This window comes from Struthio camelus, chromosome 1 (assembly GCF_040807025.1).
Source record: "Struthio camelus isolate bStrCam1 chromosome 1, bStrCam1.hap1, whole genome shotgun sequence".
Taxonomy (NCBI): Eukaryota; Metazoa; Chordata; class Aves; order Struthioniformes; family Struthionidae; genus Struthio; species Struthio camelus.
The window spans coordinates 193427908-193449323 of record NC_090942.1 but is presented as its reverse complement, the minus strand read 5'-3'; the positions used below and the strand labels follow the sequence as shown (position 1 = coordinate 193449323).

The window sequence follows — 21416 nt, the reverse complement described above, 5'->3', positions numbered from 1 at the left end:
TGTATAAGGTTATGTACCTAATAACTACCTGTATAAATTTCTGGTATAACCTGACTGTTAATCAACAAGAAATTGCAGTGGAGAAAGAAGACCTCTATGTCTTAACTGTTCACAGCATCACTACGAGCTATCTGCTACACTCACTCCAACAGAAGAAAAGTACACAGAATGTGGAAAAGGGGACAGGCCACTCGGAAGGAATATACAGACACTGACAGAGTATGCAGGGATATGATGAGGAAGGCTAAGGCCCATTTGGAATTAAATCTGGCAAGGGATGTCAAGGACAACAAGAAGGGCTTCTACAAATACATCAACAGCAAAAGGAGGACGAGGGCCCCACTGCTGAATGGGGCGGGTGCCCTGGTGACGAAGGATACAGAGAAGGCAGAGTTGCTGAATGCCGCCTTTGCTTCAGTCTTCACTGCTAAGGCCAGCCCTCAGGAATTCCAGACCTTGGGGACAAGAGAGCAAGTCTGGAGAAAGGAAGACTCTGCCTTGGTCGAGGAGGATCGGGTTAGAGATCATTTGGGCAAACCCGACATCCACAAATCCATGGGCCCTGACGGGATGCACCCACGAGTGCTGAGGGAGCTGGCGGATGTTATCGCTAGGCCACTCTCCATCATCTTGGAAAGGTCCTGGAGAACAGGAGAGGTGCCTGAGGACCGGAAGAAAGCCACTGTCACTCCAGTCTTCCAAAAGGGCAAGAGGAGGAGGGAGGAGCTAGGAAACTACAGGCCTGTCAGCCTCACCTCCATCCCGGGAAAGGTGATGGAACAGCTCCTCCTGGAGATCATCACTAAGCATGTGGAGGACAAGGAGGTGATCAGGAGTAGTCAGCATGGATTCACCAAAGGGAAATCATGCTTGACCAACCTGATGGCCATTGATGATGGAACGACTGGCTGGGTAGATGAGGGCAGAGCGGTGGAAGTTGTCTACGTGGACTTCAGCAAGGCTTTGGACACTGTCTCCCATCACATCCTCCTAGGTAAGCTCAGGAAGTATGGGCTGGATGAGTGGACGGTGAGGTGGATTGAGAACTGGCTGGATGGCCGAGCTCAGAGGGTTGTGGTCAGCAGCGCAGAGTCAAGTTGGAGGCCTGTGGCTAGCGGTGTCCCCCAGGGGTCAGTCCTGGGTCCAGTCTTGTTCAACATATTCATCAGTGACCTGGAGGAAGGGACAGAGTGCACCCTCAGCAAGTTTGCTGATGATACTAAACTGGGTGGAGTGGCTGACGCACCAGAAGGCTGTGCTGCCATTCAGAGGGACCTGGACAGGCTGGAGAGCTGGGCGGAGAGGAACCTCCTGAAGTTCAACAAAAAAGGCTAGGGAGGAAGAACCCCATGCACCAGGACAGGCTGGGGGTTGACCTGCTGGAAAGCAGCTCTGCAGAGAAGGACCTGGGTGTCCTGGTGGACAGCAAGGTCACCATGAGTCAGCAATGTGCTGTTGTGGCCAAGAAGACCAATGGTATCCTGGGGCTGCACTAGGAAGAGTGTTGCCAGCAGGTCGAGGGAGGTGATCCTCCCCCTCTACTCAGCCTGGGAGTGCTGGGGAGCATCTGGAGTGCTGGGTCCAATCCTGGGATCCCCAGTACAAGAGAGACATGGCACTACTGGAAAGAGTCCAGCGGAGGACTATGAAGATGATTAGGGGACTGGAGCATCTCTCGTACGAAAAAAGGCTGGAGAGAGTCCAGCAGAGGGCTACAAAGATGATTAGCAGACTGCAGCACCTCTCCTATGAAGAAAGGCTGCGAGAGCTGGGCCTGTTCAGCCTGGAGAAGAGAAGACTGAGAGGCGATCTCATCAATGTGTGTAAATATCTGAAGGGAGGATGTCAAGAAGATGGGGCCAGACTCTTCTCTGTAGTGCCCAGTGACAGCACAAGAGGCAACGGGCACATAACTGAAACACAGGAAGTTCCACCTAAACCTGAGAAAAAACTTCTTTCCTGTGAGGGAGACAGAGCACTGGAACAGGTTGCCCAGAGAGGCTGTGGAGTCTCCTTCCCTGGAGATATTCAAAACCCACCTGGACAGGATCCTGGGCAATGGGCTCTAGGTGATCCTGTCTGAGCAGCGGGGTTAGACTAGATGACCTCCAGAGGTGTCTTCCAACCTTGGCCATTCTGTGATTCTGTGATCACACAACAAGAGAGGCAACTGGGATTCTAAGATGTAGTGAGATAAAATCCTTCCAGTTAAGATAAGAAGGGATTAATGCTATCATATTACACTGGTAAAGATTTTATCCTGAATAATTATGCATAATTCTGGTCACCTGTATTGAAGGAATTGAATCATCTTGGAACAGGTGCAGAGAAATGTTCCTGCAATGACGAGAGAACAGAAAACCCATCCTACCCAATCAAGTTTGGCTTCACAAAATGAAAACAGGGAGAATATATGTTTTCCCCTTACACGCTGAGAGAAGTAGTGTTAGGGAGGGAAAAGAGCCATTTTGATTAAAAAAAGAATTATAAAGTTGGCATAAAAACGCAGGGGAATAAACTGGCCACGAATAAATTCAAGGTGGAATTTACAGGAAGGTTTCTGAGCATCAGAGGAATGAGGTTATAGAACAGCCTTCCCAGAGAAGTAACAGAAAATAAAAACTCTAATGAGACTTACAGTGGAGAACGGTCAGTGTAGGAGAGATTATCCACCATGGTTGTCTGGGAATCCATGACCCAGGAGGTCCCTTCCAGGGTCCTCATAAATTACATATGAAAGAAAACCTATGAGGTCATATTGTCCCATCAACCTCAATAAAACTAAATGAGCAAACCACGTAAGACTGCTGATTGAAAACATAAAGTATGTCTCTTTCCTCCCCTCCCCTTTTTTTAAATAGGAAAATCAACCAAAATATTGCTTAATAAGAAATATAAAAGTACCTGGTAACTTTCTTGTGTTATTTCAGACTGGCTTTTTACAAGGTCAATTTACTTTACTCATTGTATAGTGTACCCAGTGCTTGGCTTAGCCTAGTTTTAATAATAACACCGAGAAATTAGCTGACAACATAATATATGTGTCAATATCTTCTTCTTCATATCCTCCTACCTTCAGTGGCGGCTCCAGTGCTGGGCTTGTAAGTTCTGGGAGTCTGCAGAACAAAAGATTATAGTGTAACTTAAGACAGCTAAATAAAACTTTTGAATGACACAATCTGAAGCTCAATTCTTTCCCCATAAAGGATGCTTTGGATATCAGCTGCTCACATACGGCACGTGTTTGCAAAAAAGTGGCTCATGGACACTGTATGCCTGACAGATACCTAAAACAGAGCCAGGCACCAAACAAAAACATGGGCTCTTTTAAAGGTTAAGTCTAGCAGCCAAAACAGGAGAACCTCATATCACTTCTGATAACCTTGGCTATTATTAGTAAGACGATATTATACAGCATCTCTGTTATGCTACAAGACTTCTGAATTGCACTTTTATTCCCTAAGCCAGAATAATACAACCCAGTGAACAGCACTGAACTGAAGGGCAGGTACAGGGCCCAACTGATGCTCCAGGCAAAATCTGCTGGCAGAGAACAAATACCAGGATGAGGAATCCTGGCTCACCTTCCAGATTTAAGCATGAACTAACACAGGTTAGATATGTGAACTGAATCCCCAGCAGCACTGGGGAGAGAATGAGTGAGAATGGAAAAGGACAGAGGGGGGCAGGGGGACGGGGATTCTATTGCTGGCTCCGCTTCTTGTGCTTGACAATTCTGGACAATCGACTTTACCTCTTTGGATTTCCATTTCCTTTCCTTTAAAAGGGGACAAATTGTTTGGGCTTTATGATGAAACTATGATAACAGACATAACAGACTTAGATATTATTACCTCTCTCCTCCCGCCCATGCTTTTTAGCATCAAAGAAACAATACATCCACAACTCGCATTTGAAAATACCACTTTTAAAGTGCGGCAAATATAATCTCACTGCATTCACTCTAACCTGGATGATTAAATTTCAATATTCAATAGAAATGACCAGAAGATTCATTAGTGCATGCCACATAAAACTAGCAGCTGGAACAGTACTTACTCTAAGTATTTTGACAACTCCTTACTCAGATCTTCAGGAATATATTCTGATATTAACCCATGGGCATATCGTACGTAGTCTTCGGGAACAGGCCAGGGAATGGAAAGGAGGAGAAAAAGAAAATTCACATTATATAGTCATGCTCTCTTAGCCATGCTGTGTGTGCGCTATCATAAATCATAAGGTTGAGCTAATAGTAAGAGACTTCTAATGGATACACTGTGATGCTTCTCTGTGTTGAGTAGTTTATGTTATATGACACTTGTAGGTTTATTTAAAAAGTAAAGACTTACTACACTCACTTTGTCAGCACATGTTATTAATCTCTGCTGTATGTACTCTACAAAAGCTGTTCACTTTCCGAGTATACTAGATATCGTGTATTTTTCCAAAGAAATTAAATTTTAAAAACCTGCAAAAGTAAAAAGCTGACTCAACAGAACACGCAATCATTAATTTTAAAGCATCTGGACCTTACAATTATTTGGCAAGGGCTTCAGTACTAAAGTACATTTTCTGGCTTCAACTGAAAACAATTAGATGAGACAATGAGTCTATTTCAAAGTCTTGTACTTCATTTCAGTACTTTACAGAAAATGCCAAGGCCTATCTAAACATCACTGGCAAGACAGGATAATTATCTGTGGAAATATGAACTACTAGAAGCCGTTTTCAGTACAGGGCACTCCTGCTATAAATGTTTTTCTGAAAGAGGGGGGAAAAAAAAAGTGACCCTTTTGTAACATGAAGTCGTAAATCACATTTTCTGGTCCCATTCTACACAAGCATTTACTGATCATGGGCTGGATTTTTTTTTAACTTGCTGGTTTTAAGGCTGCTTGCGAGTAACTTCACCCATGTATAAGAGGCATTTGCCAGACCCTGAGCTAAAATCTCACCTCTGGATTCCATTTAAAATAGACCAGTTCTAGCTGCTCATACTCCTATGTGCTCAGAAAGTTCAGAAACACGTGGCAAACTGGCCTCAGACTAGTAAAGAACTATTTCTTCTATGTCAGAGATAGTTTCTTCTATTTTTATCTGCTAAGCCCAGTGTAAATTGGCAATGAAGCAGAAAGCATTAATAAACTGAAACCAGAACATGCATTTCAGCTAGAATGGCATCAAACGCAGTATCTCCTACCTGCACCACTTCTGCCTCCACTGCCTACATTCATCAAATATTTGTCAACTCCTTAAGTCCGCTTTAGGGGCAGGAGAGAACAAGAAAGGATTCCAAACCAAGACAAATTCACCTCAGCACTCATTGTGTCCAATTTATCGCTTAAGAAAAATATTCTCACCAACACACTCTTTGCTGAATGGTGAGGCCAAGTCAACTACTGTTATAATTCAAATATAAAATCCATTGTCTTTGCTTTTTTGCCTTGAAGCAGCCTTCATTGACTTCCTTTACCAATTTTAAAATATCATAGTTTGCCATCCAGGGACTCTGCTCTCTCACCCCAGCCTTGCTTTGTTATTAACCTCCTGTCAAACATTAGGGATATTTGCACACCTCCCTTCTTTGTCTTCCTAACAAAATACTCAGGCCCAAAGTATCAGACCTTCCCTCATTCCCCATTAGCACTCATTATATCCTCCCAGGTTTTTGCCCTACCACATCTGTAGATGCTAACTACAGACACCCACACATTTATAGGGTATTGACAATACCCCTATGCAAGCAATTCTGAACAGAAATAAATTGCACTGTCATGGTAGTGAAAGGACCAGACAAGAAAATTACGCTTACTAAAATTAAGTGTTAGGTAAGGTCCATTTTGACTTCTTGTCATTCACCTCGCAACATACAGTGGGACTGCATCCAAAACTTAGTTATTTTGAATGCCCAGTATTCCCCAGCTCAGTGCTGCTCTGTTAATTCTAAAACATTTTAAGAAGACAAGTACATACATGTTTAGCTATTTAATTACAAATTTCAGAGACAAAATATTTAAATACAGTCAAGATAGTCACTGTCAGAACAGGTCATTTCCCCCCTCCTTTAAAAAGAGAGGGTTGGGAAAAGGATAAAAAGCTACTGTAAAGTTAAAGGCACTTATAAGTTTTGCAGCTTTGCCTCTTTTCAAAAACCATATATTACAATTCCTGTTCTATAAAACTGTCTAGCTGCCTCTTAAATCTCATTTATGTTGTTTCCTTTGATATCATTACTTGGTAACTCATTTTCCACTTTGTCAGCAAGTTGCTTTGTTTCTCCTTATTTTTCAATTGCAGGCAGACTTCTGAATGCCTTAGTAATCAGAAATAACTTGCTTTCGCTCATCTTGTTCTAAACCTGTCTTAATTTTCATTAACATGTCATAGTATTTTCTTAGCATAGTCCATTTTCAGGTAGATTCCTCTAGACAATTTCATATCCCAGAGACATTCAGGATGTTGCCCTCCTCAGGAAAAAGGTGACCAGAAGCAAACAGGATTACTTTAGACTTTTTAGTATCAGCACTGTCACTTCCAAGGAGATTTAATATACACATTATTAAATTTTTTGCCCTTAAAAAGCACATACTTGTGTAATTCTATAAGTTTGTCATATAAAATAATTATATTTGGGCCAGAAGCACGCATCCTATCTTTTCCTAAGATCCCTTTCCTTTTTGCAGAACTCTACAAAGCATATTTGCATGCTAATAACAACAACAAAGTCTGTTCTCACATAGTTATGCTTATTGTGTGAATATTCATACATGTTATATGCACGTGCTATACTGTCCAAAATGGTCTCAGTTCAGCAAAGCATTTCCACACATCTTTCACTGACAACATATGCCCCTTTCCTGAGCTAAGGAGAAGCTAAAAGAACCCCAGCTAAGATCTAGTGTTAATTACAACTTTACCTGATTAAGATATCAAACAACTCAGAACAGTTAAGATGCACAGTCACAACATGTATGGATTTTTCTGTGCAAGGAACATGTTTACTGCAAAGGCCATTTTCAATAAGCTTTAGATTCTAATCACGTGTTTTATCTCCAGGTATGCTATTTCACAAAAATGCAATCATTACAATGCTTAGTGTTCTTACCTTCTTCAGCATCTGTGGTTTGTTTACCGCTGATAAAAGTAGCTGATTGTACCCTTTCACCTACAGTTACATTGCTGCTTTTAAGTGCTTTCACTGTTTGATTGACCTACAGGAAACCATAGAATGAAATGTCTGTATCAGTGTTGTTATGCACATGTTAATGCAGTGACAAAGCTCTTGTAATTTTGTTTGAAGCACATAAAACACTCAAGTTACGGACTGTGGTGAAATTTAATATACATTTGTAATGACTAGCACATGAGCTCAAAAACCCCAAAGAAACTAGCATGTCTTTGAAAATGTTGCCTTGGCAACACGGCATCAGTTTTGCAGCACTCTAAGATGAGCTGAGTGATTCAGATGCAACAGCCACGATTATACAGGTGAGAAATACACCTGCTAGGAAAATAGAGAATTCTTGTGTTCAGCTGGATTTCCAAGGTAATCCTGATGGCAATTTACGTTTCAGGACATTACAGGGCATTGTTATACTGGAGGTCACACAGAGATCATTGGCAGAACAAGGAATTTTCAATAACACAAACAGGTACCTGTTCCAACATAAATATTCAAGCATTCATTGCAAAAGAAGATATTCTGATACCTCAACTTGTCTCTGTTGTATTCATCCTTTACCACAGCCATACAGTATTCCTACCAGCCCATAAAACACAATTTATTTTAACAGGAAAGAAAAGTAATATTGTTTTTCCACAGTCCCATCATTATGGCAGAAAGCAAAATAAATTTTGTGCTTGGGGGGACTAATTTAAATGACAAGGCTTCCTTGCTTCATGTGATGCATACAGTCTTTTCCTACAAAGTCCCATCGTAGCAGCGGCACATGTGTGCATGTGTATACGTGTGTTTCTGTGTAAAATGAGGTTTGCCTTCTTTATGTCAAAGCAGAGACCACAGCAAGCTTAGCTATAGTACCAGTTTCTTTTCAGCGTATTGTACTGGCTTTTCATACAGTGTGATGAGATCAGGACAGCAGCAATCATACCAGCACCATTCTGGGAGATACTGCCCAAACTTCAAAAGAGAATACACTTATAGTACAAAACCAAGGTATATCTATCCAGCTTTACTGGGTGGTAGGATTTAAAAGTTGTGAGGGGAAACAGTTGGAGTCTTCCGAAGTCTAGCCCACCTATGAAGTGAATGAAGCCCCTCACATTGAGCAAAAGGTACGGAATACAGTCACAGCTCACTCCAGCCCCTTTCTCTGCCCTTACCCCTCTTTCATGATCCCCTTGCGTGCCAGCACCACCAAAAAGAGAACTGTAACAGACTTGGTGTTTCCCTAATACTTCATCACATGCCTTAATTCAACAGCTTTAATGCAGTGTCCATCCTTGGACGGGACACGGCTTTTGAATTGAGCCATGCTATGTGACTCAAACAGAGATATGGACAAGTTAGCAAGCATTTTCATTGTGAATAGAAAGCAAATTTAAAAGCAAAAGAAAATCACAATACCTTTTTCTTTAACCACTTCAATGTCTTCTCTTGACTGTATTTGTGAAATTTCTGACTGCCAATCTCTGAGATAAATCAAATGAGGAGAAGACAGTTATGAGTGGTTTAGATTGCATTTTCCATACATTAAAAACATTATAAGATGCAGATATAGCATAAAAGTTAATTTGTGGCTTGCACATGTTTGATATCAGTTTCAAAAATATTGCAAATACGGAAAAATAAACAGACTGAGCTGATATGCGCAAGTTTGAACAACGTGACAGTTCTCTGATTAGGCCCTAATCCATCAAAGCACATATTTTATTTATATTTGTGTAATCCTAGGCTTCATAGATTAAGACTCTTCTCAAGCTTTTGTGGTCTGTCAAGCCTTTACTGCCCTGTATCATCAGAATGGTCATTTTAACTGCCCAGTTTGTAACATAAAATGTTAGGTGCATGACTCCTCTTTTTTTTTTTTTTTTTAAAAACCTTAAATCTTTACTTTATGCATTCCAACACCTAGTAACGGGGCCGAGAGAAAGATGGTTAGTGAAGATAAACCAGCTGTCCTTTCAATAATCTCTTTTCCTATCAACTCCCCCCTCACTTCACAGGGTGACTACAGCAAAGCATTTACTTCCATCCTTCTTTTACATTGTTTAATATAACGTCAAAAGAAAATCCAGAATTCAAAATAGCGAAACACACTCCTTGTGGGAGGAAGTACATGATTAATTTATGATTTATTGAGCAATGTAAATTAACTTGATGATATAAGAAGTTCAGAAAGTGTTTCCCCTGTGATAACTAGGGTACCACAAACATTCACTATTCACATGTGATCAGTTATCTGGAGGTATGTGAGCTCAGGATGCTGAGGCAAAGGAGAAAAAAAAACTACAAATGCTCATAGAAGTTTTAACAATAAAAATTACTGAGTTTCAATTCACAGACTGCTGAATTTTAGAAAAGGAATGAAATGCCTAGTAAGATTACATAGGAGATTTTCTAGCCCACTGTTGAAGCCAATCTTGTTCTTCAACAGGTATTTCAGTTAAGTTTTAATCTCCTGTATACCATTCCCATAAATACCTACATCTGTTTCATGTCATTTACCGATCCAATTTCATATTCCAGCACCAAGTTCACGGACTTTCTTTCTTCCCCTTTGCAAACAATCAACAACACATTATTTATGATTCCTTCAGCATTTCCTTCTTTGGGGTTTATTCTGGCTCTTTCAAATTGCATACAAATATCTAACTATTACGTGTTTTTTGTGTATTCATGGCGGGGGTATGAAAAGGTTGGGGAAAGCTGTATACAAGATAAAGTTTAAATCTATCTCAATGGTTGTAGAAGAGTGAAAAGCAAAAATTCTTTAGAGCAAAAAAGGAAAAACCCTAATAAACTTTGCTTCATGAAGCTGACGAGTTGCAGGTAAAGTAATTAGCTGTGATGCAGTTGGCTGCAACCTTCAGGACTTAAACATTTGTTTCTAAATGGTTCTGAAAGAAAAGAAGCAGAAAACGGGGGAGAGGCTCTGGATACATGAACCTGCTTCTCAAAGAGCTAACGTGGTTTAGGTCCAAGTACAGTGAGTACGATTCGTGGATTCCTCTCTTATCTGAGAAAGTTCGAGGAAGGGACATCCTCCTGCCACCATCCCCCAACCCATGCTGAAAAGTAATTCTGGTCCAGATTCCCAGGCAGACTCCCCCACAACAGCATGATTCAGAGTGACTCAGTTAGGGAAAGGAAATGCAGAACTGTGAAGCCATTTTCATTAAAACATGTGAAAAATAATTATGCCAAACCCTTCAGAGATCACTTTGTTTGAAAATATTTTGTGTGCTTGACAGTTTTGACTATTAAACTCTAGAAACTGACAATATTTCAGACCTCTGAAGAATTAAAGTGAGTTATGAAAGTCACAAACTGCTGACAAAAGGATTCAATATTGGAACGTGGATTTAACATGTGATGCACATTTGATATTGGTGAGAGAGTAAGCGACTATGTTTGATAATATGAGTATATATTGGAAAGCCTTTTGTTCCCTAATGTGTCTGGTGCCTATAAAACTGGTCTGAGACATCTGGAAAGATTGGGTTTGAGAAATACAGATGGAATATAAGTGGTTCTACAATTAAATAATATGTTCAGCGATCGGGTAATCGCTATGTCGACTTGGAAGTTTCCCTGATGTATTGTTGAGCAAACTGCCTAAAGCACATTTTAACATCCATTTTCTCAGTGTTTTCCATAACTCAGAAACTCATATGGCCCCTTTTTTCCTACCTTCTGGGAATACAAGCTTGGCAATATTACTTAGTTATTCTAATCAGGTAAGTTTTCTTGGCTCTTCATGTTAATCACATCAGACAAGATCATAGCGCAGTTTTTGCCTTGCAAAATGAAACAAAGAGTAATGCTCTGGAACTGGAGTTCATAACCCTTTTCTTAAACTTTCTCTGTTCTACCCTCCACCCTGTGTTTGATTTTATAAGCAAACAACCTGCCTCACGCACGTTTAGCCAGCTGGAACACACCCTTTCCCCAACTACTAAACCAGGTAAATGGGAATTTAATCCAGTAAAATGAACGTTCATTGTTCTTCACCACGGAGGCCAGAGAAGGTGGACTTTCTACTAATTCAGTAACTGCAAACTGTGAGCGCTCTAGGATAAGAATTTGTTATACAGATGTTAAATGCCTTAAGATTAAATTAAGGGTTAGATAATCATGTTAGTAGGTTCTGCCAAACAGGTCAGAGCTACAGAAGACTCAGCACAATAGATACTTTTTGCCCTAAGATTGTACACCTTAAACAGGAAAGGCTACAAGCAGACAACTGGTCATACAGCTAGAAAAGTACAAGTATTCTTAAAAAGAGTACATTAGGCATAATATTGATATTGTTTTACAGGTAACAACAAGATATAAAAATATCAAAGAGAGAGAAGTGGATCGAACAGAAGGGTGATCTATGCATGACAGGCAAGCCCCAAGTTTGTTGCATAACAATATTCTAAAAAATGAAAACATTTCTAAAGAATAAGCCACATTGCTAGTACTTTCAACCCAAACCAAACCCAAGTAAGACAAGAAGCAGCAGGTACACGTCCAGGGGCATCCAAGAACATCATGTACAGCCAGTGTTTGCATGTGCGTACAGTATTAATGTCAACAGTAATTTTTACATTACCTTTCAAAACAAAGAACAGGAAGTGAAAATAACTTATTGAATGGTTAATATCAGCTGTTGAAAAGACAACTCAAGTTTACAGGCATACATAATATGTTATTAAAAACAATAAAGCAAAAATCAAAACAAGGCATTTTCAATTGTCTAATGAAGTACACTTTCAGAGGATGCTCTGGTGGATAACAACTGCAAATCTGATTTCCAGAATAGATACAGAGGTTTGAGCAGGATGTAAGACCTTTTTTATGGCAAAGATCGATTTTTTTTTTTTAATTTTCCTTTGCTACATAAATATTGCCCAAAGACAGCACAGTTGTTCAGAGGAAGTGCCCCTCCAAAAAAAAAATAATCCTGACCTTGCTCTGTATTCTATTTGAGCCTTTCAACTCGACAGCAAGATTTTTCACCTTCTCAGATTGGTGAATTAAACACTAGTAACCCCACCCTCACCCCTAACTCCTTAGGCAGTATCAGACAAGTTGTAGGGGACAGCAACTGCCTGCAACTTTACTATTAGTTTTTATTGGAAGAATTAAGCATTTCATGGGAAGGCAAAAGCAGAAAGTAACTGCAACTGAGATGCATCTGTCTCAGACAAGCCTTTTCAAAAGTCGGAACTCACCCTAGGAAAAAGGTTGCTTGTTCCCAGTGATACTGAATGTAACTTAATGCTTTCTGAAGGTTCCTTTGGAAATCCAGGAATATCACAGAAGCACACAATTCCAACTATCCCAGTCCCAGCAAAATGTAAAAATTGTTTTGTTGCACAAATTTCCTACTCCTCTGTTAAGATAAGATGATTATTTTCAATGGGAACATGTCCTATTCTAAGTTTAAATCAATTTTTGGGGGGGAAGCAATTGCTTCACTTTACTACCTATGCACCATTTCATACAGGAAAAATTTAAACTCATGCATCTAAATCTTTCAGGAAAAATTTACACCTCTCCATGTTGATGTTCCATGCAGCAATAAAGAGGTATGGTATTTTACTTCTTATCAGGGTGTTTATTTCTCCAACATCCTGTCTCGGCCACTTCCCAGTTATCTGTAGGAGAACACCTAAGCGTTTCTTCTGTAGATACCAGTGACAAGGGCTGAGTGCTTTGTGAAAGCAAATTCCTAACATCTCTGGCCTCTTATTTCTATACCTCAACGCCTTAGAGCAGCTCTACATACATAGGGGTCTGACAGTTCAGCTGTTTTTCACTTGGCGGTAGGGAAGAAAAGGGAAACCCAACCGAGATTCCATGTTCTCAGACTCCTGTACCCCTTCCTGTACAGTTAGATCTCCATCCGCTATCAGGAAGTCAGTATAAACAGAAAGATAATGCTCTTTAAAGGACTGAATATAAAAACTGAAGCCTTCCATCTTTTGCAGGTCTGCCAAGCTGCGAAAATTATGTAATATTCCTTTCTCTTCCCTAAAGGTCATACATTGTCCTCAGATAAAATAAAAGCCCCCTACAACAAAGGGAATTCTGGACAAAGGTTGAGGGCAAAATAGATATAATTGATACTTGACTACTTTTTTCCATTTAGGTTTTCCCTTATACACACTTAACATATTCCACGCAAGGTTCTTATTTAAAAAAACTGCATGTCTTTGAACACACACCAAATTATGCCAACCTAGAAAACTGCTTGGCTTTCTCAGCAGCGTATTCGCCCTTCTCCAGCTTTTGCCTACTTATGGGTTGAATGCTCTACTACAAAGGGAGAAAAAAGGCCACGTGGACAGTGGTTCACTTCTTCCATACTAGATCATCCTACTCTAACGAAAGAACTCAGAGTTGTGCAACTTTCAGCAAAAGGCAAAGAAAGTTCACAGCATGTACAATAAGATCCAAGAAGCCAGCTCTGAACAATTTATCATTTTTATGCCACCAAGCAACAACTATTTTAGACCTACAGCAGATAATCTGACATCCACATATTACCATTTACAATACTGCAATGAAGACTTCTAACCGTAAGCTTCTGCTTTTACGGTACTGCTCCATCCTGAGAAACGGCACCATGCAAATGACGACAGTGCTGGGATGCACGTCACCTAATGGTAGGTATCTAACTAGATTCTATCTGTAGTCAACTGAGGGAAAGATACCATTCAAACAGTGTTTCTTTCCAGTCTGAGAAAGCTGATTAAGACAGATGAATGAACCATTTTCCAGAAGTACTTCTTCTCTACCACTACATATATAGAAAATGTCTAGATGGCTAACGTAGACTTAGATCAAGTGAGATGAGAGAAACTAAGGCCATTATTGTTTTGCTACCTCAAATGTATCCATTTTAGTGAATGAATAACTGGCTCTTCTAAAGACCAGCTCAACAAACTTAACTTGGTATCTAAATACAAGCATACAAAGAACGAAATCGAGCTCACCATTCATTCTGCAAATATAGCCCAACCAAAATGAAAGCAGACAATACAAATCTATTTTAGTACTAACAACACACAAATCTATTTTAGTTCTAACACCACATCTGTATAGTACACAGCAGTATAACTTTAAAGACACAAGGAACCAGTCTTAACTCTATCTTGCAAAGTGGCTTCTCCCCTAGCAAAGTGGTCAGTCAAAAGAACTACACCTTGTACAATGTAAACTATTGCTTATATTTGAGTTTGTCAGTGGAACTAATAAATTCAATTTTTTTTTTTTTACCTTTTTCTTCTGTTATATGATGTATGGACTGTTTAACATCTGTACACTTCAACAACAATGAGCAGCAAGGGTACTCAGAGTCTAGCACAACTTGATTCAATGGCTGGAACTTTCCTTTCTGAAAAAACATCAAAAGAATTCTGAAAGCATTATCATAAATAACAACAGACTAATAGTAAGTCATTGTTAAACCATATATATAAAAAAAATATACGTGTGTGCGTGCATATATATGCATGCACTAGTCATAGTTTTAAAATAAAGTATTTAGAGAAGGTCATATTTCAAGTGGTACCACGTGACACATTCAGAAACTGATTACAAAGCAACTATGAATATTTATTTCAAACTAGTGAATACCTGCAAAATGCTGAACTCTTTGATTAATGCACTTAAAAGTCCAAATTTAAAACAATATGGGGAGAAACTAATGTGAAGCACAGGGAGATTTTTTGGAAGATGACAGAAGACACAGCAGTTAGTGTGTGCCAATAGTGTTTTAGACCAAAATCTGTTGGATTAAACCCAGCGTCATAACTTCCATTCAAATTTTGCTTATTCTTCCATAAAGATAAATCTCGAAGGAGCAGTGCAGCTTCTGGAACATAGTATTAACCTTTCACCTCTGCAAAGTCAATTCCAGTTTGGCTAGAGTATGTATATAAAGTGATTTTGGCAAAACTTAAATAGCCCCACACATGACAGAACTATCAAACAAATCCTGCCGTTGCCAAATAATGCATAATCATTCAGCACAGTTTGGCATGACTGGCAGCCTTCCCCTTGGAAAGATCCGTTAGTGCATCAGTACAAAGATTCAGTGAGTTCTCCATTATGACAGAGGGCATGCTCTCAGGGAGCCAAAGGTGAAGTCATTACACTGGTCAGCATGAAAAAAAGCACCTGGGTGCTGAACCAGCTGAACAGCTTTCATTATTAGTTAATCCTCCTACTAGATAGTCAGAGGCCTAATAAAAATAACCATCCATAGTCAAATCTGGTAAAAAAACCAAAACAAAACAAAATGGATTTTAATTTTTTCCTATGGAAGAGGAAAAGACAAAATTACAATGGCAAAGGAAGGTTGTAGGAGGCAGCAAAAAAGCTGCAATCAACTCCTTTGTTACCCACAGAAAACTTACCTGTACAAGCCAGCTTGTGTCCAGAAGCACTACAGCCAACATTCATGTTGTGCAGTGGCACAGAACCTAAGCTAAGAAGGCCTGCTGGAGAGAAGCTGGCTCTGCTCAGGGACACTTAGGCAACCCTGTGTTACACTAGCAGAACCAAATAATGGTGCAAAGGATGATTCAAAACTACCCAGTGGGAACCTTAACGTCCCTATCAGTTCAAGCCAGAAGTGACAGCGCTCCATTCAAGCTGGTCTCACATGAGGTATCCGGACCACAGTCCTCAAAACTTCCTTTTACTGGAGAATATACTAATTTGAGCATAGCATTACAGGAATGTATTTGTCCTGATGTGGATCCCAGACCAGCTCTTTGCACTTACCTGGCACCATGCCTGGCCTAGAAAACCCTCCCAGAACCAGGTACTTAGGAAGTAAAGGGCAGTACAGGACTCTTCCCACACATGGAAAGAGCAACAGTGTTCTTTTATTCAGGCTACCTCAGCACTCTATCACGTAGACAGGAGATTTACTGTTTCCATAATTTAACTTTGGTATAAAGCTTTCAAAGAGGTGCTAAATTCAAGCAGAACACAGTGTGCAGAGAATCAGCTAAACTATTGCTGTGAAATGTCTTCTCATGGACCACCCTGAGGCAGGACTAGACTACCGAAATACAGAAAACATTTGTACAGCATGTATCATAAAAAATTAAAAAATAATTATAGAGTAATAGATTACTAATTACAAATCTCTAACAATACTTTATTTCTTCAGCATACAAAAATTGTTTTCCTGCATTCTCCACTTGCAACCTAAAGCAGAAAACAGCAAGCAACCTTACAAGAAATGCTCTTAGGATGCATAAAGTGAAATTACTGCTTCCATCAAAAAAATAACAAGGATTGACATTTACGTTTTCTTTTACGCCCTTTAGTTCACAGGCAGGAGATTACAAACAATAAATCAAAAGCATTGCTTATGCCTTTTGAGATACTACTTAAATTTATATTTGTGATAAACCAATTTATTAATTACTCATCTTTTGTACTTGATTGTTGCTTTGCCATTCTATGATAAACCATCTCTACAAACACTGTTTCTAAAAAGGCAACTTTTACTTTTACGATCAACCTGCCACAGAAATGTTTCTTCTTCCTTCTGCATAGCAACCAAATCATCTATCTATCTTTCTCTCTTCCCCAAAATGACTCATCTACTGATGCCTTGGGATGAGCATCAGTTTTTTTTATTCTGATGACATCTGATCACTTTAAATTCAATAGCTCAGGGATAGGCTCTCACAAAAGGACAAAAGAGATTCTTTGCTTCTCTTACAAACACAAGGGTATCTGTTCAGATTGCAAGGTGCCTCCTGAAACATACTTTACTGATCAACAAAACTCGATGAAAATAAAAAGACTTACCTCTTTGTCTGCCTTTATGAGGTAATAAAGTATCAGAAATAAGGGATCCATCGGTGTCACAAACAGTAGCCGTCCATCTAAGTGACAGACACGTAAAAGAAAGCTTAGTACCAAGAAGCACAAGTATGTTGCTCAACTTTTTTTTTTTGTAAGGATGTTTCTCAGGGGTTGGGTAGGAGGAAGGGGTTTTTACACGAAACATTTCAATAAAATGGGAAGGAAAATAGTAATTGTGACTTTATATTAAAAATGCAGAGAGAGCTCAATTGTCAGCCATGCCAAACCAAATTACAAGCTCTGTTGCACGTTTGCTAGCTTCAAATACTCCTACTCAGTTTTGTCTTTTTCTGGACTATATTAAAAACAGCAAAATTAAAGTTGCCCTCTATTGGCAAAATTGGGCATAACATACCCTTGTTCTGGTACATCAACTCTGCCTGGTATACTTCATCCCAAATACTGGGCAAGCAATGCTGCGCTGGCAGAAGACACACTCAATGCAAAAAATAATTTCAAGAGCTTGATCAGTTAGAGCTGCCTCTGCCTGCTTTACAAAGGCGCAAGAGTTACCATCTGCAAGGGGAGAATGTCCATGCAGTTTCTTATAGAACAAAATAAACTTTAATGGACCAGAAAATACAGCTCAGTGTGTTCAAAACTGCAGACAAAGGCAGGCCTCGGTCTTCCATTAAAACAAACACCTCTGCCCACATGGAGCTCACTGCAGGACAGTGGCTTAGTCAGGCTTTTCATATGAATGCAGATAATTGGAAACTGCAACATGAAGAAAGCGCACTAATGAGACCCAATAATTGACGACAATTTGACATTAATTAGCAAACCAAAAGCAAATAGAGACAGAGTATTTTTAGTCCACATGATTAAGATACTTAAAGAAAAGGAATCCTACTGTGATGACCCTGAAACACAAAAATGCGGTGGGAAGAAGGTGGTTTGGGCAAAGCTGATACCCAGTCTAACACCCATTTTACTAACATGATGCACTGCATGAGGTCTCTGCAATAAATCTGTACAGCCAGATTAGCTTGGAGATCCAGTTCACATTTATTCCGAGCTAATTTCATTTCTTCTCTCCAGAGAGAACATCAAGGAGTCCTTCTATGTCAGGATAAGCCTCAAAGATCCTAAATGACACCTAGTAAAGAAGGCTGGAGTGGAGTGGACTCTTAGACTGCGCTCTGCCATCCCCATTTTGCAATTCTGTAGTAAAAACTTAAGCCTCCAAAAGTGGGTCTAGTACTCAATATGAGCTGGGTGAAACAGAAAAATATAAGGCACTTCGCATTTATGACAAACTGATACAGATCAGCACATGCAAGCAGAAACAAGAGGAGTCGAGGGCATTCAAGGTGGGGAATTTTTCTCCAGCTAAGTGAGTTGGTGAACTGGTACTGCCACATGCAAAGTCGCTAGCTGCAAGAGGATACATTCCCTGGACAAGGACCAGGCAAAGAGAGTTCTCTATCTCAGCTACACAGCCGTTAGCAAAGAAAGCACCTGGACTTCTTACTCACAAACCTGAGAGATTTGATAACAAAACTGGAAGGAATCAAAAAAAAAACCCTGCCACTTTCCCAAAGCTCCCATGTACGTGCTTTCCACTGTACCTTCAGTGCACAGACACACTGCAGGTTTATAAAGCCCTCTGCTCTTCCTTGCAGGTAACTAGATAATTTGCTTTAACTGCAAACACATAGCTTTTGTGTTTTATTTTTCCCCTGAGCATTTCAGAGATGCAGCAGCCCTAACATTCAGGAACAATTTTTCCCCTGTATCTCTTAAAGAAAACTTAGGTGAGGACTCCTTAAGGCGACTATTTCCCAAGACCAAAATAGAGGTTAGAAAGGGAGGTGGGGAATACAACGTGGACATAATTGGGAGCAGGGAGCAGACCCAGTTTCTTGGCTCGCCTCCAGATGGAGCAAGGCAAAGCTCACAGACATACCACTTGCATTGCTATACGCACCTGCAAAGGATGTTTAAAAGTTAACGCACGCTTTGGGATATTACCATTAAAGGAAGCGTACCTCTGGTGGGGTTGCTTTTATTTATTTATTATTATAAATGGTCTTTTTCTAGTTAAAGAAAGGACAAAATAAGTGTAGTGTTATCTCCTGAATTAATAATACCTATTACTTGGTCCATGGACAGTCTCAGGGAGAAACGCTACTCCAGTGACATCCTTATTGATAACAGACTGTTACAGTTGTTTGGATTGTTACAGTTGTTACAAGCAGCTACATAAGTATCTTGTCTCATACTCAGAAAGTCAAGCTAGGATCAGGAAATGGCTGGGACTCGATAGATGAGCTCACTTCAGGTAACAAAACTCTGAAATGGCGCTTTCAGACAGTAGCCCTATCTTGAGATCCCAGCACTCACACAGGAGATTAGAGTTAGAGCAGTAAGTAAAAGTAGTACCATGCATCGCAATGCTTGGAGCTCTAACACACTGCTCTGCTTAGGTAGCTCAGGCCATCCAGCCCCTTCGCTCTCCCCTAGAATAAAATATATTTTACTCATACGGAGGATTTGCTGGTTTGATTGACAAGGCAAGCTAAGTACTTTATGGCATTTCAGTTTAAATACAATTGAATGACTCTCCTTCAAAAGACAAATGAACATCTGTCTAATTGAGGCTGCCAAAGGCAGCCTTTTAAAAGGAGACCACAAAGCCCCGAGCCCTGGTTAAGTCCAGATGGTAAACAAGCGTGTCAGAAGGTGGGGACGTGATGCAGCATGCCTCAACAACTAGGAGAAACACCTGTAAATTTATTATAAGAGAGAGAGAAGGTCTGAGTACGAACACTAGTTACAGTTGGGGGAAGGATACGTTATATTACTCACCTTGTTGAACAGTCTGACCTATAAACCAGGAATGATATTCCTCCTGAAAAACTTTTACTTCAAACAGCTGCTGTGCACCACTATTGAATAAGTAAAGGGTTGCTTCCCCTGTTGAAAAGAAATCTGGTTTGCATTTGTAAGCTTTCACAAAAATCAAAAGAATATCCAATACATCTGAAGAATGTGCCTTACACACACAGACACACACAGACACACACACATTCCACATAAACTCACTACAAAGAAAGCTCTGACAAAGAAAACTATTATATACAGATGTTCGTTTACCAGCTCTATAAACCAAACTGAATTTGAATCAATAAATAAGATGTGTGAATAGTTCATCTTACAACATAAAGCCTTTGATCCAAATCCAAATCACACAAGAAATTAGCTTTTGTCTGTACTGAAGGAGGAAGGTGGATAACCAGAAAACTTCTTCTCCCTTCTTCATGCCAGTCTCCGAGATATCGGACTCAGGAGTAGGGGAACAAAATTCTCAAACCTTCAAGTGACAATTTGAAATAATTTTTGCAGGTTCATTAAAACAGACTGCAGATGACTCAGTTTGGGGAGACAAATAAGGTGAACAAGAAAGTTGAAGGAAGTTGCTTCAAAGTGTCCATAAGTATCTTGAGATTTTGGAAAGAAAAGAAAAGCTTTGTTTCACACCACCACATAGCACAGCTCTGCCATTTCACGTTAGTTCTAGGGATGATGGGGAAGTTGCAAACAGGATTGGCTTTTACCACATTTAAAACAGGAAGTCACTAAAACTACAGAAGGGGCCACTAAAATTTGGTGTGCTGAGTCTGTTGGCTTGATAGTCTTCCTTGGGCTATCAATCCATCTTTGAGAAAAACAAAGAAAACGGGGTAAGACAAGAACAACTGCAACATGGCAGTCCTGCTCACAATACATAAAATGCAAAGCTGCACTGACTTGCAGATCATGGGCTGGCTCAAAAAAGTCCCAGTGCGGGCCCCTGCAAGCTGATGTCAGCACTGCTATTCTCAGTCTCTAGAGATCCCCAGAGGCACAGGGAGGCCAGCTAAACTGGGCAGATACATCTCTGCACAGAAATGACTGATGATGCTTTTTTTCCCTTTATCCAAAAGGCTGACCAGATGTTTAGCCTCACCTAAGGATATAGTTTCAATTCTCTGATCATCGTTTTTCTTTTGGGGAGGGAAGGAGAGGAGGAGCAAAGAGTAGACGGAAGGGGAAGCAGGGGTTTCAAGCATTACCATGCGCTTCTCAGTGAAGGGTCTACACCATAGTCTGATCAGCCCCAGACATCAAACTATTCACAGAAGTGCTCATTGAACAATTTAAGACTCCTACCAGTGAGCACACTAGCCAAAAGCATTGCAGAGCTGGGGAATGTTTGGAAAGGGAGCATTCCTACTGTCTAACTTTAGCTCCTTAATTTATTTGCTTATGTTAAAAGGACAGTACAGGTTCCCAACAGTGTCGCTAGACAGAAACTGCAGAGGCTGGAGAGAGAGCCTACTTTGCTCCCAACTTCAAGACTTCA

General features: G+C 40.1%; 1 protein-coding gene across 6 annotated transcripts in view; it reads right to left on the bottom strand.

Annotated features, from left to right (window-relative positions):
* RNASEH2B (ribonuclease H2 subunit B) overlaps positions 1-21416 on the bottom strand; it is a 48058-nt gene that overhangs the window by 12112 nt on the left and 14530 nt on the right. For 4 of the 6 annotated variants that reach the window (XR_011138633.1, XM_068929896.1, XM_068929899.1 and 1 more), the window contains exons 3-9: positions 19880-19987; positions 17012-17088; positions 14456-14573; positions 8591-8655; positions 7109-7214; positions 4060-4138; positions 3074-3116 (exon numbers count right to left, since the gene is read on the bottom strand). Coding sequence is in view for 5 of the 6 variants with exons in the window: in XM_068929896.1 (XP_068785997.1) it covers positions 3074-3116; positions 4060-4138; positions 7109-7214; positions 8591-8655; positions 14456-14573; positions 17012-17088; positions 19880-19987 (596 nt within the window). In the remaining variant the exon portion in view is untranslated. Of the gene's footprint in view, positions 1-2638; positions 2720-3073; positions 3117-4059; positions 4139-7108; positions 7215-8590; positions 8656-14455; positions 14574-17011; positions 17089-19879; positions 19988-21416 lie in introns of all 6 variants that reach the window. The other 2 variants (XM_068929898.1, XM_068929900.1) reach the window with 2 other exon arrangements.